General features: G+C 48.0%; 1 protein-coding gene across 1 annotated transcript; it reads right to left on the reverse strand.

Annotated features, from left to right (window-relative positions):
• Nucleotides 1-216: 216 nt before the first annotated feature.
• zbtb34 (zinc finger and BTB domain containing 34) lies at nucleotides 217-19,509 on the reverse strand. Its single transcript, XM_064354385.1, has 2 exons — nucleotides 19,382-19,509; nucleotides 217-6,394 (listed from the first exon to the last, which is right to left on the reverse strand). Exon 2 carries the CDS (start codon nucleotides 6,359-6,361, stop codon nucleotides 4,811-4,813), a length of 1,551 nt encoding a protein of 516 aa, XP_064210455.1. The 5' UTR covers nucleotides 6,362-6,394; nucleotides 19,382-19,509; the 3' UTR covers nucleotides 217-4,810.
• Nucleotides 19,510-19,632: the final 123 nt, after the last annotated feature.

The raw sequence follows: 19,632 nt of genomic DNA on the forward strand, positions 1-19,632 counted from the left end.
GAAGGGCCTTCAGAAGCACAGCCAGCACCCCAGGCTCAGCCATCTGTCCCGCAACACAGCTCCCCTCAGGCAACGGCTCACTGGTCACAGGTAGTAAGCGATGTCACCGAGAGCAGGATTTTACATTGGGACAAGGCCCCGCCCCACCCCCCCTCCCCCCAGCACACTAGCTGGCGTACCGAAGAGGCATCAACTTATTGAGAGCTTATTTAAAGCAAATTATGCGAAGCGGTCCCAAACTTGCACTGTGCGCCAAACAACATCCCGGCCCAAACTTTGGAAATAGCGGTTTCTGTACAATCTGCCTCCGACGCGCTCGCTGCATCAGGTAACGAGAAGGAAAACAAATGTCTGACTGCAAACGAAAAGGCCTGATTATAAATAAGACAGCTTATTCTGCACTTTTTTTTGGGGATGAGCTTAATGGTGAAGCGCATGCTGCGTTGACGAACAAAGAAAAACAGGGCAATCATCATGGATCACACAGAAATCCGTATAATCAACACGTCAAACTAGAACAGTAAGACAATTTAGTAAGAATTCAAAAGCTAGCTGAAGTATCCTTGCTGGTTGTAAACGGAACCATTTTCATGGCATTTGATGAGTATGGAAAAACAAGTTTTAAAAAATGATGTACTGTTGTGGTGAGAATTCACAGACCTACTGTTGTAGTGACCTAAGCTTTACAAAATAATGCACACGCGATGAAAAAACAAAAAAATACAAAATGAAAAGCACCAAGTGGAAGAATGAAATCATAACAAAACAAACAAAAAAAAACTGTTCTTCTCAGGACAGCTGGTCATGGTTTGGAAGGAACTAGAACGTTTTTTAAGTGGCACCATATTCCTACAAGGGGTACAGCAATCTACTCTTGGAAAGAGACATACGTTTAAGTGCTTTTGTGTTCACAGAATTACTCTCGAAATGCAGTGGTCATCGCTCCTGTCTACCCAAACCTGGATCTTCAATGTCAAGGGGGCTTCAGAGGGTATTCGGGAAAGGGCTGGGCGTGGGTGGGGCGGGAGGGTCTCTCTGACCATTAATTCCACCCCTCTCGGGCCACAGGGCCCCAGAACAGATCTGTTCCTCCAGATGGCTCGGGTCTGGCAGGTTGCTATGCGCTGGCAGCCGCACGTAAAGAACATCTGGGCGGGTTTCATATGGCTGGCGTACCGAGTCGGACAGCAGGGTGGCCCCGCTCACTGGCAGGCGTTTAGAGCCCACAGGGACTCGCCAGTCTTACGGTACTGGCCTACATTTCCCACAGTGCACCACGGCCTGTGTCACCACCCAGGAAAAGCTGACGCCTCCTAGTTTCACGCGGGCTCTCACCTGCTATCATTGAATGGCACTAAGATTTGCTCTGGATGCAAGGTGCTGGAAAGTAAAGCCGGCATCACGGGCAATTGTGTTAAGTTTCTTTGTAATGAAACTGCTGAAGAGTCCAATGACGGGCACATCGTCCAATAATACAGGCCAACTAGATCGTCCATCAGAGAGGCGGAACCAGCAAGCTCAGCACCACCAATCATGGCCTGCCCTCGAAAAGCCTGCCCGGCCCTCCGCTCAAGAATGAACCAACATGCAGATTTGGGTTTCATTTTCATTTTCAACAAAGAGAGAGCACGGGTGGGGCCGGTTTCAAAGACTAAATTTCAAAAACACCAGCATTCTCCGGCGGAACAGCCAGGCGAATCCTGCGTGGGTTTGCCTTCGGATGCCTGCTTTCGGCTCGCTGACATTTCCACTCAAAAAGTGCACTAATACTTTGGATCTCCGGCTCTGTTCAGAACAGCCGATCCTTTTCCACCTCACGATTAGTCCTGCCAATTCAATCCCAGCCAAAATGACTACAAGCCCGCCGCGTGCTAGCGCATTCCTATGGGTGCAATTAAAATGGGAGTAACAGAAGTTACCTGACGAACCCCCATCAAAGTCAGAATAAAAACCACTTGGTACACAAACAGAAAGCAAATGGCCGCATTCTGAGAATTTCTGTTGTTTGTCGTTCCCGTTTGCATATTTTAAGTGGTTTATTTATATCCACAGATCAAAGCCAGTTGGACTGAGCCGACTGCGTTGCAGAGAAGCGCTTAAAAGAAGAACTGTGGTCAAGAGCTACAATCTAACTCACTGTATAAACGCATGCCAGCTTCTTACATAAATCTATGATTTACAATGAAAATTCTCATATGACAATTGACAAACCACATGTACAACCATATACTTTAAGCCCCATCCTAGTCTGCTTTCCTCTCTAAGAAAGAGGGACATTTTCAGGTACACATTTTGTGTGTGTATGCGCGTTCATACTAATTAATTTTGGTCCCCTAAAATATGTCTATGTATAAAAAGGGTCTTGTGTACATAGATCACTGAATATGGACGTAAATACCCTCAAATTAAAGCTGACAGTTTGCACATTAATCTCACATTCATCGCTTCAATACAAATCCAATGTGTTGGAGTACAGAGCCAAAACAAAAATTGCATCACTTTTCAAATACTTAGACTGCACTGCATATAAACGGTCAATATCATAAAAGACACAGGCCTTAAATGAACATTTGGCTCCATCGCTGGGGGAAAATTAAGGTGCCGTCATTCTGACTATATAACGGTGACATTTTCAGGGGTTAAAATGTCCCATGTAAGACTTCCAATGAGAACTGTCAGCAAGACCACACAGCTGAGCAGAGATGCACAAAGCAAACACAAGCCAGCTCACCGTTTCCTGACCGTCTCTAACACTGATGAGCCTGTGGAAATGCAACTTAACTGCCTTATTTTATTCTACTACCTTCTTCCTTACTGCATTTACTTTAAAGACCACAGGCAGAAAGATTACTTCAATACAACAGGCAAGTTTCCCTAGGTGCCAATACAACAGGCAAGTTTCCCTAGGTGCGTTTTTGGCGTAGTTTTTGATTTCTTTGTCTCGCTTTCATTTTCTTAAAACTCGCTCGCCATCAAAAAGGCTGCCACAAAGTAACAAGAGTGTGTTTTACCACTAGCTGGTGAAACTGGCACTAACAAGGGAATCTAGGCACAACATATAATGACTGACTAATTTAGTTTTTTCTCCTCGTTCTCTGGTAGCCTATATGCAGCACCACAATTCATTTTAACTAAGTGCAGGAACCCTCAACATCCACTTTGGCATCAAACAACATTGCACTTGTAAAAATATTATACACTTGTACAAGTAACTGACAAACACGACTGCTGGATTCCTCATTTCCAACAGGAGATGTGTGGAGCAAAGCTAAATCCGTCATTTAACTTTGAAAATTTGAAGCTGACAGGAAAACCCATCTAGCCTGAACTGCTGCTGCTGCTTCAAAAAGAAAAAAACTCTTTGTGAAAAAGATGGGGCCTATAACATATAACCCTATGTACTATACATGTATATAATTTAATATATATTTCCATAAAAATATAGGTTGTACATGTGGTCATCTCTATTAGATTACATTAATTATACAAATTAAATATTTTGACACAATTTCTCCTTGAAGGACAATTGCTTGCTGAAACATGCAGTGAGATTTTGCAACAAACCTCACCTCACTTGCCCTCGCTACATTCTACATTTACGCTTCTGAAAAGAATAATCTCGGGCAAGTTGATTAAACGCGACTCCCCCGCCCTCTGTCAACACGTCAAAAAAAATAAGGTATTTCATGATTTTTTCCAAGAACCCGCTATGCGGAGGCAAATGAAAAGAGCATTGTGTTAAAGCGTGTTGCTCGCTGATTTTTCTCGTCACTGAACGACAGGCTTCGAATCTTATTCTCCGTGAGCCGTCCGCCGAATTAACTCGCTAAAAAATCAAAGCATGCGCGCTTGCCGACGACGACTACATCGATTCCAGATTTACCTCCGGAAGCTCCGGACGTTAAAAAGTCCCTAGTTCACGCAAACAGCAAGGAATATTTCACTGACGTATCTAGGCTTGGTGATGTGTAAGTGTTTTTGTATAGGGTTCATAGCTGAAACGCATAAACCCCGAAACAAAACGAAGATTTAAAAAAAACTAAACGTTTTAACTTCGTATTTGGGTTCCTGTGTATGAGGTAGAACCCAAGAGGCTTTTTTGTCAATAAAAAAAGCTAAATACTGTTCGTTATGAGTAAGTGTTTGTATCATGAGGTATTGATATGCCACTCAAACCTTTGCACTGGCAGAAAACCATTCCTTGTGAGAAAGCGACCTTTTTTAAAAATCTCTCTACAACGGCCGTATGTGCAAAAAACAGGTCAGGTAGGGATGTGATATGACAAGGATCTGTTATATGAAATTTCACATTATTAATATTCTTATTGCAACATGCCTATATTACTCTTGTAAATACGTTTAAAACATAGCAAGATAAAAAAAAACAAAAAAAAAACAAACAGGAAACACACAAAACCAAAAAGGGAGGCCTTGATTATTGTGGCCACCCGGACATAATACTCCAAAAAAAAAAAATCCACCTTCCCTTTGAGAGAATCTACTTTTTAAAAGCACCCTTTTCTCGTTCTTGTTTTTTCTTTTTTTTCGTTTTTCTTGAGAAAACATTTTCACAATTATGGAGAACGAAGGGGGGGGGGAGAAAACCCCCAACGTTACACTGAGGGTGACGACGTGACCCGATCCGGACGACAGCGAAATGCCGTTCTTCCGAAAGAAACCATTTAAACAAAAAAAAAAACAAAAAAAAAAAGAGGAGGACGCATCTTAAAGCTTTTTCAATCGATGGACAAAAAAACGTGAAAACGAGGGAGGAGGAGGAGGAGGAGGAGGAGGGGTCGTGGGCGGGGCCCTAAAAATCGCACCGGGACGCGTGCGCCTCCTCCGGACTGCACCGGGCGCCCTCCTCGCCGTTGTCCTGGCCGGGGGCCTCCTCCGCGTAGGGGGCGGCGGCGCCGTCCTCGGGCTCCCGCGGGCCCCCGGGCCCCTCGGCCCGCTCGGGCGAGTCGGCGTGGCCGGCGCCGCTGCCGTCGGCCGAGCCCATGTGCTTCTTGCGCAGGTGCTGGTTGAGCGTGCCCTGGAAGGGGAAGCACTTGCCGCAGATCTGGCAGTGGAAGGGCTTGTTGTCCGTGTGGCCGCGGATGTGGTACTCCAGCTGGTCCTTGCGCGTGTACTTCTTGCCGCAGAACTTGCAGACGAAGGGCGTGATGCCCATGTGCAGGCGCATGTGGCGGTCCAGGCTGCCCTTCTGGTTGAAGGACTTGCCGCAGTAGATGCAGATGAGGCGCTCGTTGTAGGGGTACCACTGCCCGCGCAGGTTGCGCTCCCGCACGTCGTTCTCGAACCCGGGGCCGCCGCCGCCGCCGCCGGGCGCCAGGTCCCCGTCCTCCTTGCTGGCCTTGGCGCCGTGGCTCAGGGCGTCGGGCGTGACGGCCGTGGGGCGCTTGAGGCGGCCCCGCCCGCCGCGGTAGCCGCTGAGCATGGAGCGGGAGGGGCTGGAGCTGCTCAGGCTGACGAAGCAGGGCGAGGCCAGGCCCGGGTAGGCGTAGCCGGCCGGCTGGATGACGGGCCCGTAGGAGCCCACGCTCACCGCCAGCACCTGCTCGCCGTCCACCAGCTCCGTGTGGTAGCCGTCGTCGCCCGCCGACGAGCTGTCCGAGCAGCTGGGCCGCTCGGCCTTCTCCAGCTTCACCCGCACGTCCGTCACCTGCCCGTCCTGCCCGATCAGCTCCACCTGCTCCTGCTCGCCCTCGGCCGCCGCCTCCTGCTCCGAGACGCCGTCGCTGCTCCCGCGGTCCGACTGGCCCTCCTCGGCCGCGCGCAAGCCCGCCACGCGGAGGCCCTTCCCCGCCTCCGCCCCGCCCCCGCCCCCGCCCCCCGCCGCCGTCAGCACCGCCTGCCGGGAGAAGTACGGCGGCGAGATCTGCGTGGGGTTGACGAAGAGGCTGCCGTCCTTCACGCCGTTGCGGCTGGCCTGGGCGCCGTCCTTCCCCGGGCTGCCTCCGGGGGGCAGGCTGATCTTGGAGTGGATGCCCTCCAGGATCTGGGTGCACTTGTCGATGACGGCCTGCATCTGCAGGAAGCTGGCGGCCGTGAGGAAGCCGATGACGTCCCTGAGCTGCAGGGACATGCGGCCCGTGTAGCAGAAGGCCAGCAGCTGCTCGAACACCTCGGGGCTCTTGATGACGGAGATGGAGAGGCCGCTCATGGTGCTGAGCGCCGAGTGGTCGCGGAAGTAGGGCGAGCTGGCGGCCAGCACGGCCTTGTGGGCGCGGAAGGGCCGGCCCTGGATGTGCACCACGATGTCGCACAGCTTGCCCTGGAGCCGCAGCTCGTTCAGCTGGCTCAGCACGCCGCTGCTGAACTCGGGCACGTCGAACTCGATGTAGCTGCTGTCATCCATGTCTCCAGTGCGTCGCTCCTTTTCGCTGACAGCCTGCGGGAGAGGACAAACAACGGCCATTAGCGCTCAGCCTGGGGTCAGTACACCTCCTCAGCATGTGACCACACGCCAACTTTACATTTCATTATGAAAAAGCTACGGTACTGAATGTGAAGTCCACATGGGTGCTAATGGACATGAATGACAGGTAACAAACGGCAAGTCCAAGTTTGGAATCAAAAATTAACCTCAGTAACCTCAGAAGAACCTCAGTGTCTTTGAGTCTATGATTGACACTTCCTTCAGAAAAGCTACAATTTAACAAAACCAAAAGTACCACTTCAAATCTTCACTGATTCGATTTAGGCTGACTCCTCCCCCAGCAAAATCAGGATCACCACCAACCCTCAAGGGACCCAGAATCGTACCCTAGCTGTGTCAGTGCAAACACTGGCTGGGGAGGTCCCATGAGGTGACCGGGCCGGCCATAACCTCACCCGGGAGCGAGGGTTGCCCAGCAGGGTATTCTGCTCCTCACCATGCATAAACACCCCACATTCTGGGGGATGGGGTGCCTGTGGTCTACCTCAGCCATTATGTGCAGTATGTGCAGTCTTGTGATGCAAAAGCTGTGGAGCTCAGATGATTGACTGTACAAAACAACAAGCACCTAGCAGTACATGCAGGGTCATTGGACAAGGGTCTTGAGTCAGTAGCTTAAAATTGTAATGGGACCTTCAAAAATGGAAGAAAATGTTGGGCAAAAAAGGATATCCAATAATTCAATATTCAGTAAAAAACCTACCTACCTGGGGTTCAACTAAATGTTTTCACCAACAGCAGCGATTTGTGGTTATCTACAAAAGCACTGCAAAATTCCCTTGGACAACATCAGTGTTACCACAGGCAAGCAACGTATCTAGTTTGACACTTTCTAGACCTCAGTCGATCCTTACTTTGCATGTAAAGGTTTCCCCCGTAACACCAGGTATTTTGGACTCGTTTGAGACGCTGGTCAGCAAAGCACATTTTAGATAAGTTTCATACCACGGCTGGCTAAGTTCACTGCAATTTAAGGATGGGAGGGACAAGGCGGAAATGAAGGGTTACTGCATAGGCCGTCCGTGTCTTGAGATGATTCAAGGAGAGCGTGGGGTGTTGACCAATCAAAGCTCTTACCTCCCGAACAGCCGAGAGGGCACATGAGCACAACACATAAGAGCACGTCCCACGTAATGTAAATCAAAGGGACTTCAATTAAAAGCAACCTGCCTACAGCAAGAAATAAATACAGGCAGATGTTGAATCTGAAGTGAAAATCCCTACAGCATGAATGTGTCGCATGAACGTGTAGCCCCCCCCCCGGAAAAAAAAAAAAAAGACATTTCACAAAGGCATGCCCTATCTAGAACCCTGCACAATTATTTACACCCTAGATTTAGCTGAACAAAACATAAAATATATAAAATAACATGCACTGAGCCATATTTGAATTCTCAAACATGTGGAAAATAGTTAACTTTAACGATGGTTCAATAGAGTCAGCCAGATGAGGCACTCCCCCCGCCCCCGTCCCCAACCCCCTCCAATAATGCATTCATTTCCACAAAAAAAGTGTCACGAATGTCATCAGCACTTTGAGCACGCTCTCTTCGTAAGCATAACACTACAATGTTGTCTGCTAAATCATTTTATAAGATTCATCAACATATGGGGAGTCCATATAAAATCTTTCAAGATTCTTCAGATCTTTTAGTCTGCAGTCGTGAACCAAATGCCTTCTTCAATCAAAACCACTAATTTTATAATCGGGTTTAAGACTGGGGACTGAAATGACCATTGCAAATGATAATTCTGTGGTCAGTTCACCATTTCTTGGTTGACTCTGAGGTATGCCTGCAAGACCAATATTCAGCCAAGTTTGAGCTTGTTGGCAGTGGAGACCAGTTTTTCTGGCCAAAACGTCTTAGTATTTGTTGGGAGTTCAGCATTCCATTAACCTTAACAATGGCCCCAGGGCCAGCAGATGCAGAACAACAACCCCAAACAAAACAAAGCATCAAAGTTCCACCGCCATATTTCACCGTAGGCGTGACAGTCCTCGAAAACAAAAGCAACCTCCTTCCGATGGCAAACCGGCCGCTGCTGCTGTGGCTAAAAAGCCCCGCTTCGGTCTCGTGTGACCGTAACACCTGGTCCTAATCGAAGTCCCCACGCCGTTTAGCCAACTCCAGATGCTCCTCTCTGTTAATTGCGCAACGGAGGCTTTTTTTTCCCGGGGCGGGGCTGGCGGGGAGGCGGCGGCGTCCGATGGCCGATTTGGAGACCGACTGCGTCCCCAGGATGCGACCGATGCGTCTTGCAGCAAGATGCGAGCCGACCGATCTCCGGCTGCGGCCCCCGGAATTCTTCTCTGCCTCCCGACCCATCTGTCTCACTGCGAGAGGAGGCAAAACGCACGCCCGTCCTCCACCAGACAGGATTACCACGGTTCCACTGGTTTCAAAACTCTTCATTACTGACCCAAAAGTGAAAAGCAGAATCTTTAAGTTTTTTAGGGGTTGTTGTCAAGGTCATCAAACCTGTGCCTTTCCCCATGGTGATTGATGGCACATGCATTTTACATGCGTTTTATCTTTATTTTTATACCCTAACGTTACAGGATAGTCATGGGAGGCAACAAGATTGAGATTAATTCACCATGTTAATGCAGATTTATGCAGATGAAGCGGCATGTTCATGTAAATTTCTTTTGGTTCAACTTTCCTGACAATAATTATCAGGGGTGTGAATATGCGCATCACATCTTTCTGAGAAGAAATATACATACTAGCATAAAAGAATATTATTTTTTCCAGCATACACTGTAGCTCATTACCTATATATTGTTTAATTTATGCAGCCATACCGCTCATCTTTATCAAAGGCGTGAATAATTCATGAGAGTGCTGTACGTGTGCACATTCCATACATACGCGCGGGCGTAGCCGCAGCCGAACAAACGAGCGGACGTAAACAGACGCGTATCCGCGTACGTGCGCGCGCGGCCGCGAGCTGGCCGCGCCACGCTGAGCCAAGGCTGCGCGCCCGTGCCGCACTGCACCAAGTCTAATTTATACGCAAAGGGCATGGTGCGCTATGGCACGGCACGGGACGGCGTCCTCCTCTGACCCGCGCTCGCTAGTAACGCTAGTGCATTAGCCGGGAGCAGGCACCATTGAGCTGGGAGGGTGGAGGGACAGGGGCGGGGCTGTACGCTGGTCAGAGCTGCGTGTGCATGCGAGATGGTGCAAACACTGCAGCACTGGCAGCGGGCAAACTTGCTTAACCTCAGGGTTTTGAAAGGGCTCACGGTTATTGCTTTGTGGTAAATAAAATACCACAAAGCAATCCAAGCACCGGGAAAGTAAAGGCAAAACGTTCAAAGTGCTGGATCAAAGGAGCAAACGGGATTGTTGTAAACGGGAATAAAGGAAGAGAAAGCCGCTCCCTTCCCCGCTTTACTTTCTCTTCTTTTTTTTTTCCGCTCCCTCCTTCCCTCCCGCCCTCCCTCAGCTCTCCGGCGATTCAGCAGGATCCTCTGCACTGGGACTCAGTCAGCAGTTTGGGAACATAAACACTTTCTCCAATTGCCAGAGCCTGCCAAGGCACCTGTCCCTAACCCATATGCCCACGTCCTGGCAAGACAGGGGGAGAGAGAGAGAGAGGGAGAGATAGAGAGAGAGAAAGATGGAGGGAAAGAGGGGGATGGAAAGAGGGAGAGAGAGAGGAGAGAATAACTTAAAGAAAGACAGCTGGAGAAAGGGAGTAAAAGAGAATGCGTGATAGACCCTGAGACGGACAGTGTGAGAGAGGCTAAGTGAAAGTGTATTCGCGAGGGGGGGGAGGGAAACTTGGCGGCTGGTGGAGGCGACAACCATAAAAAAATTGCTGGCTGGAAAAGAGGCTCTGGAGGGGAGGGGGGGGGGAATGATTATGGCCTCTCTACATCGCCTACGCCCACCTCACCCAATACAGCGCTGCCTAAAGACCCCGCTCCATTAAAGGATGGGGCAAGCTCTCTGCGCCAGAATCATTACACAGATACAGAAATGAACTCCGGGTTCCAGAGCTGCCTCCCGGACGCTGCCAAACTCCGTCGGCGTTCTGAGCATGCTCAGCGGCCTCCTGGGAGCGCAGAGGGGTGGGGGACGCTGGCCTGGCTCCAGCGCGCTGCTGGCTGCTGTCCTGAAGGCATGCAGCTAACGGTACAGAGCAGGGCTGTCAACATGGGCATGAAGCGGAGTTCGAATTTAAACTTCTAAAACGGCATGAATTCGAACAGGGAAATATCATCTGCAGAAGTATATTGCTCAGGCCAGATATGTATAATAATACGCAGTGACACCCCCTTTAATCTGTTACAGGCCCAAGCGTCATCGTCCACAACAAGGGAGCAGTATAATGCAACAGGACACTGACAACACTGTTCAAAATGTAATGTTTTTTGTTGCATATTGTGCAGTAGTAGGTCCACCACTGTATTAAGTGCTGTTCATAAAATCATGCAATTATCTTAACTAACAATCTGACCAGCAGCTTCAACTAATGAACCCAGCAAATAAATGTTGGCTCAGCAATGTAATTTGCCCGGGCTTGACATTTATTAAGCAATTATTAAGCAATGTATTAAGCAATGAAAGATGTAGCGCCTCATAAAATCTGTTTTTCCTCAAATGATTTTCACTTTTTTTGTTGCATGTTACCAAATCACTTTTTTTCTGATTTTACCATCAATAAGTATGCAATTAGTAGGCTATGTAAACATGATAAGAGTAACTTTTAAACACCATTAGATGTAGGCTACTTCCATGACCGTGCTTCACATAAGAACACGAAGTGCATGCAGAAATTAATACATTCATTCCTTATAAAAAGACCATGAAATGCTGCTACTGGTGCCCTGAAATGGTAAATGGACTGCATTTATATAGCGCTTTTATCCAAAGCGCTTTACAATTGATGCCTCTCATTCGCCAGAGCAGTTAGTGGTTAGGGGTTAGGTGTCTTGCTCAAGGACCCTTCGACACGCCCATGGCGGGGTTTGAACCGGCAACCCTCCGACTGCCAGACAATCGGTCTTACCTCCTGAGCTATGTCGCCCCTCTGAAATGGGGAGAATATGTATAAAAAGTGCTGTACTTGCACCATGTACAAAAATACCCTGCAATAAAAGCTGAGAATCTGCACTTCAACCACATTTTTTATTTCCTAAATTGTGGAGTAGAGCCAAATCAAGAAAAAAAAGACTACCCCATACATTATGGAGCCCACTAAGTCAGAAATCTTAGCTAAAAGTCTCTGGTTTGAAAATCAATAGCCTAAGTGAAGCACCTGTAACCAGTACATTCTCCATCACTGACAGTTTAACATCCTTCATTGTGAAGTAGCTAGTAACTCCCCAACATTGGTAATAAATGAGTGCATAATCCTCTTAGACTATATTTATGATGTGATAACCGTGAATTATAAAATAATCAAATAAGAATTTAAGTAGCCAAGTCACAGCAAGCAACCGTATGGGGCCAGGGCACAAGAGAGAGTGGGCTAACAGAAGCATAGACACAACTATTCAAGGCTGACTACTCTGATGGCTGCGATAGTTAGGCTAATAGGGGGAAAATCCCTGTTCATTTCTCCACAAAAACATATCACAGACAACAAACTGAAAAAGGCTGACATGCCAGCACTACACAATTGCACATTTCACCAATTTTTTAACTTGTTCCAACATCCAATCTCACCGAAAGCTGCAGAACGGAAACTTTTTTTCGTGGAAAGATTTGCTCAATTCCTGCTGGCCGAGTTACGACAGATGTCCAATTGTCCATCGTGCTGGAGACGCATCGCTGCACATTCTTGCCGAGGAGAACGAGACCGTCAACTTGTCGAGGGAAGAACGTTTTTTGGTTCATGGCGAATTACATCGCTGAGACACTGTTGTGGGTTTATTTTAAACTGTTAGCATGCCTCAACGTTGCTTTGCACACAACCAGATCTTATCATCCCCACACCAAACATGGGACCTTAATGATTCAAACTTGGAAAAAAAAATTAGGCTACTTCAAACTGCTAACGTTTTTTTAGAAAGCCCTAGTGTAGAGATGCAAATACACTCCTAATGTATAGGGGATTGAGCCAGTCCAGGCTTCACCACCCCATCTGCACACCACCACCAGCTGGCTTCTACCAAGGAAAGGCAACAACCTGCTTCTAGTAAACACTGTGCAGAACTCAAACTGCTACATATTAGGGCTGTTATTTACACCCGGGAGGCAAATCCTCAGTTTGTTGTTGGGCCTGGCGAAGAAGCCTGAACTGTTCCGCGGTTCAGAAACGTAACCGTTTCTCTCGCTGCACATGTCTGAGGTCACAGTCCTAGGGTGTTAGCACAGAGTGGGAGTAAACCAGTTTGGCAGGAGAATCACTTTTTTACAAGAAACGCTTTCCCCGCTCTCCCTCTCCTAAGGGGCGGAGGATTCCTGGATTCTAGTCCGGGTGGTTTTAGCATGTGCCGATTGCCCCCCCCCCCCATAGCCCTGGCCCCAGCCCAGGCTTCAGAGGTGAACAGCCTGCAATTCTCTGAATGCAATTCCCCCCCCCCGCACCAACATAGCCTGTCCGGGTCCAGTGTTACCACCCACCGGACAGTTGTGCAATTATCTCAAGGATTCCAGCGTTTCCACACACAGAGGCTCCGCTCTTCTCCGAAACAGCCCAGACAGAAGAGAAAGAAACCGCCGCTTTCTGCCAAACCAGTCCGGCGGATTTTCCACTTCGCCGAATTGTTTTTTCTCCCAACGTCAAATTCCTTTCGGCATCGATTAGGTAACCGGCCGCCCCGTCGCGCAAACCGTAAACAACCCAAAACAGGCACCGAACGCTAAACGGTCACATTTGAAACCTAAAGACGCGACGAGGCGCCGGGTTTCTCTCTCCTCTGCGTCTGGCAGGCTGTCCCGTGGCTCTGAGCGCGTTTGCATGTTTGGGATGCACGTAGACGGGGAAAATGGCTCAAAACAACAAAAGCGGAGAGGAAGAAAAACAACAAATGTACGGTGGGGAGGAGGGGACATTCCGTCCTCGACGGACTGCAAAGAACGCCTCAAGAAAGTCATTGCTGTGGAAATGCAAACTTGTTTTTCGCGCCCCAGAAACCCCGCCCGTGACGCGTAGCGTGAAAGGAAAGGGGGGGAAGACGCGGTGCGAGCGGTGCAGGGAGAGCGGGGCAGGGCGGCCGTTTCGCGAGGGGCGGCGTTTTTGCCTATTTTGCAAAACCCCAGTCCCGCCGAATTTGCTAAACAAGCAGAGCACCGCGGGAGAGACCGCGAGAGACGACGGAGCGTGCCGCATTCTTCTGCCCGCAGAGCCGGAGAGCGCTTTCCCGAAAGAAAGAATGGCGACATTTTCTTATGTTTGAAGAGTGGGGTGCGGGACATGGTGGGAAGGTGGGGGGCGAGAGCCCTTTTCCAATCCCCAGGGATTAATCCTAAAAACTACTGTACCACCAAAGGAAAATAATTACCCATAACTACAGTTAAGGGCTCTGCATCAATTTTACATAACAGCTTACATGCATACAAGATGTAACATTACCATAAGTTAATGAGCAGATAATACACACAGCGGCCTCAAAATGCACCCAACTCTTTGACAATCAGACTCGGCGAAACATGCAAGCAAAGAAAATGCCATTGTGATAACTTTGTACTGCATACACTACGTGAGCCAACAGCACTTGCTACTGCGCAAAACAGCACTTTTTCCTCCTGCAGAAAAACCGTGAAGAATTTGCTGCCCCTGCAATCGTGCGTAAGTGCATCTCCCTGACTCTGATGACCGAGACATCTTCGCTTTGTCAGGACCTTCTCAGGAACAACTGTGACCGTTTCCGTCAGGCACAGTCTCCGCACAGCCAGTCGCATTCGTGCTGTTTTTATAAAGAAGAAGAGACCGCCTGCCCTCCTTGTGTGCCGTCTCACTGTATTCAGATAGGGAGAAAGCAGAGAGGGTTACAGGTAGAGACGGGTACCTCGGTACAGAATGTGAATGGGGGAAGGGGGGTTCACGTGGGGGTCGAGTCGACCGCCCTCCGCCTAGCTGCGTTGAAGAACGTGAACCGCAGACGTTCCACTGGCCAGCGGTCTGGAGAGGGCTTAGGCTAAATGCTCTCCGGGTCGTTATCGCACTGGAGCGTCCAAGCCTGTCGCCCTCAGCAGATGGAGCAGGTTATTAGTGCCGCTTTGACACCGAATGCCCCAGCATGCCTTTCCCCCTCATACCTGATAAGGGCCACTGGAGCAGAGGAGGCAAAAACAAGTCCCATTACAAAACAAGACCCATCTCCATATTTCACACAGGGGATTATCCTCGGGACAAGCTTCGCCCGATTACACCACCGGTAAAAGCACTGGTTTCAGCTGACCACAAAACACGGTCTCCCGAGTTACCGCGAAGCAGTCTGGCTAATAAGCACTGCGTCTCGCAGCTTCGTAGCTTCAGAGGGCGCTTCTGCCAGAGGCTTCAGATTAACACAGGCCAAATAAATGTTTTCTTCATGAACCATTCGCTTACCATTTAATGAGCGGGCAGATATCAGCGCGGTAGCCTTGGCCTTCTTGATAATGAGTACTGAGGGGAGAACTGCCAGGCTCGGCCTCTTGCAAATTTTTATACAGCCATAAACCAGCGTGTGGAGGTCAACGAACCGCATTTTTTGTTTAAGTTCACACAGGGATCGAATACATTTGGTTTTCACCGCATTCAGGCATTAATGCTGAGAACTGGTAGCGCTGGATGATGTGGACACTCAAAAAAAACCCCACTAAATCCACAAATTGCAAGGGTCTCTGAGCCAGACGCGTTATGGCGCAAGAGGCAGGCCGCGAAACCGGAGCGCAACGGCATCGCCGTACTTCAGAACGGCCTTCGCGGTGACCCAGACCCTCACTCAAGGCAAAAAAGCAGGGAGGAGACGCAATTTCAACAGCGCGGTCTGCCGTGGTGCTTCGAGAGCTATGCAGCAGGGAAAATGGCTGCTGCCGTGTGTGCGCATTCATGCGAAAGAGAAAGGGAGAGAGACATGGGACTGGATTAATCAGAATGGCTGCTTTCGTCGTATTCTGAAGCAATCCTTGGTAAACAAACGTATAGTGAAGAGAAAACAGGAAGGGGGGAAAAAAAAGCCGAATTTAAAAACCCAACGAACCGTGACCCTGTGACAGCTGCACGGTCTAAGAACTGGAACGACCTGCAGCTCTCGCGTCCCGGCGGCTTTCAAAGGGCCGAGCGGAAAAAGGGCGTTCCGAACGCCGCGAACCAAAAAAAAAGAAGGCACGGCGCCTGCGGAGGCCCCGGAGCGAAAGAGCGCGCCTTTTTTCCTACGGCCCGAACCGAAAAAGGGCGCCCCGCTCTTCGGGGACAGAAATGAAAGGGGTGCGCCATTTTCAAAAGGACCCGACCAGAAAGGGCATGCCTCTCTTCCTGGCCAGGGCTGAAACGAGGTACGTTTGGCAATGCTGGAGAGCCAGATCTGACAAGCCGTGGCTTCGCATCAGAGCGCGAGACGATAATGAAACCGCTTCAGCTGAATCGTGGCACAATTACAAAAAGGAGAAAAAAAAGAAAAAGAAAAAGATAATTAAAAACAGCCATCGTCAAATTGGCCTGGAAACCAATGCTCCACGCATTTGCCTGGTATAATCAGTACAGATAAAAATAGCACTTTGTTACCGGTCTTTTTTTAATTTTTTTATTTTGCACTGAGCTCGATGCACAAAGCATTCCCTTCTTTTTGCTTTGGCCGCACTTAAACTGGGCCGGCCAAAAGTTGGGGTGCCGTGCCAAAACGATACCGACACAGCGACCCCTTCAGCTGTCCCCCGCCTGACGCCTAGCGCGCTTCGGTTTCAGTTCGCATCTGACGCCCCCCCCCCCCAACAAACAACACGACTGAAACACTAAAACCGCTACACAGCCTCCAACCACCCCCCCCCGTTCTCCAATTGTGCTGCCAATGGCCAAAGCTGCCTCAGAGAGGGAGAGGCTCCCAACCAAGTCCTTTTACAACATACCCTTAAAGGAGCCATATCTATAAAAATGCGGGTTTAATGGGTGCAAGGCAATAATGCCTACTCGTGCACGGGGCTTAATCGGTTTGGCTGTATGTGCTCTGACAAAGCCTGCGGTGAAAACATTTGTGGAGTGGCTGGGCGGGACGTGCCTGCAACCAACAATGCCACAAAATAACACCTTCAAAGCCGTGTGGAAAGGGGGGGGAAGAGAGACCGGGAAAATAAAAACCTGCGCTATTAAACTGCGCAGGCTTTTGCAGCTTTCGGTTTTTGTTGTTGTGTCGCTGGCACGATGGATTCAATCCCTGTCAACATTACAAAAAAAAAAAAAAAAAGAATAATAATTAACGTGCGCGGTTTTCTCTGAACAATCACAATGCCTCTGTAACCTGTTCAAAGCGCTGCTTGGCAGGCAACTGAAGTCTACGGAGAAACCACAAACACTGTCAATGAAACCGATTTCAACGAAGGTGATTTAGGGACTTGGCACCCTACCCTTGGAACTATGGTGAACTGAATGACTCTGTGGCTCACAGCCAGTCGTATGCCCTTTGTACTACCTTGTCAGGTTTTAATTGGTAACTATATAAAACTTTCAACCTTGTTCCTATCTCCCCACAGTTAAGGGTTAGGGTACATACATAATATACATTAAAGAAAAAGACACAATATGGTCTACGATGAAGCATAAGCCAGTGAGGCAGTGAAAGTATAAATATGACATGCCTGTCTCTGGCAGAACAATTCCTTCTACTGTGAAGACTGTGTACTTGGTATCGTTTATAATGATTTGGCCCCTCATGGGTGCCAATCAGGCATACCCCGTTGAGAACGCCAAAATATTTCATATGATTGCAACTTCGAAATCCCAGATTCATGCAAATGTAGCAACCATATTTCTTTCTCAATCTCAATAACCAAAAATATACAATATGGATCATGACTTTTTTTTCTCCAAACCTTGTTTTAGACATAACCTGTAAAGTTAATCATAAAAAGTATGTGTTGACAATATTATATACATATACATGCGCGCGCACACACACACATATATATGTATATATATCTGTCCTTTCCTAAACTCCCCCGGGTGAATCAAGGCAAACCACGTGACAATAAAAACACCACCCCACTTAGTTCGAGTTAAATCTAAAATGGAAACCAAAAGCTTAATGAGAAACTCAGACCTGAGTTTCAAAAGCAACCCTTTAAGAAAATGGTGCATCGAACGGAAATTGTCTTGATACACCCAAGACTTGCACCAGGCGATAGCTACTTGTGCTATGTTAGTACTACAATGTGATTCGAACAGAAATTGTCTTGATACACCCAAGACTTGCACCAGGCGATAGCTACTTGTGCTATGTTAGTACTACAATGTGATTTTTTTTTTTTAATCCATAGCTGTCACTGAAACGGACAATGTGCACAGCTAGCAAGCGAAGTGTAGACGGTTATGCTCAATGCCTCTGCTTAGCAGGAAGCTAAATACAACTTTTCAACTGAGACTGGTGACAGGCCGATTTGACTCGATATGCATTTCTACACCAGTTGTAATTATGTAGCCAGTACGCAAGCCATATCCAGAAAACACAAACCTTGCAGTTGGCAGACAGTCTTTGCTGGCCAGTAAGATAATATCCAATACGTGGTTATCGACGTGCAAATGAGCCAATTCAACCAAAATAGTTTTCATAAACACACGTGTATACACACACACACACACACACACACGTATATATATATATATATATATATATATATATATACACATACACATTTTCCCCATGTAAACACACACACAAAGTCGTAACGTTTAGCAAACGAACGGTAGCAAATTGCTCACAAAATCAAAAACTCAGTTGCTCGACTGCTCACGGACCAACGACGCTAGCCAGCTGTAACGACACAGCCTAGTTATCTTTGCTATAATTGATACTTCATTAGCAAATGTTAGTAACTTACGTTAGGTATCGATATATTCCAAAACCATCTCATAAGCTCTGGGCATGAAGGCGAGGGTCGTAATTTACTTTTGCAATCCATTTTGCAGCTGGTTAAGATTCTAGTTAACTTAGCTATCACGGTAAGTGAGTAGACTAGTAGCAAGTTAAGTCAAGACAAGTTGTTTCTTGTAGCGTGGTAACTAGCTAGCTTGCTAGATCTGTGCTGGCAAAAAAGTATAAGCCATGTCAAAACGCTGACATAAACATAAGTTAATTGTTAGACTGATTTATCCAGAAAACACGTAAACGTAACGTGGTACAGCTAGCTGGTGAAGTTGTATTCTTCGTTAAAAGGAGGTTCCCCGCGCCCACAAAAATATGAAGTTCATGTAAGCCGCTCTCTGTCAAGTTCACAAATCTTATCAGAGATCTTCCATTGTTTGCAGAAATCCCAAACTTACTACCTAACGCGCACATATGCGATGACATTTGAGATATTCATGTTAGCTATACGGATCAGTACAAAACTAGCAAACGTTAGCACTAGCTCCTCCAAAAATGTTTCCCTTTCATTTGATAACGGCTAGCGTACTCGCGAGCCATTCCAGCAAACTAGCTAACATTAGCTAATGTACCATCGCGACAGCAAGCGAAAGTTGCAACACGACTGCTCCTTCACAAGCAAACTGGACAGCGAGATAACTTGCTGCAGATTCGCAATGTGATATCTGTAATAGTCGTTTATTTTTGGGTCAATAAAACTCGACCGATGCAGTCAGCTGGCTAGCAATCTGGCTAACATCTAACGTTGCTGTAGTGCGATATAAGCTAGCTTTGCTAGCAAGCTGGCACCAAAATCCGCCAATTTCATAGCGAGACCACAAGGTACCGATACATGCTTTTAGAACCTCCACGAAGGGAGTCAGCGACTGACTACAGTGTTCCGATAAAGGTTTTTTAAAACAATTTATTGACAACCTCACCTTTTCCCCGATCAAATGTCACCCATTCCCCCGACAGTGGCTCGCTTTGCTCCAGGCCTCCTCCTACTCCAGCTATGTCTCGCCGACTGCTGTTTTCCAGCTATTCCTCACCGGAAGTGAATATGTCAATTCCCGTGAGCGCAAACTTCCGGGTCGAGAACGCACTGATCCAAAAACCTTAAAAGTTCTTGGAACACATATTCGATGCCCAGGACAGGGTACAGTTAAGAGTTGGAATTTCAGTCCGCTGC

The sequence above is a fragment of the Anguilla rostrata genome, chromosome 10 (genome assembly GCF_018555375.3).
Source record: "Anguilla rostrata isolate EN2019 chromosome 10, ASM1855537v3, whole genome shotgun sequence".
NCBI lineage: Eukaryota > Metazoa > Chordata > Actinopteri > Anguilliformes > Anguillidae > Anguilla > Anguilla rostrata.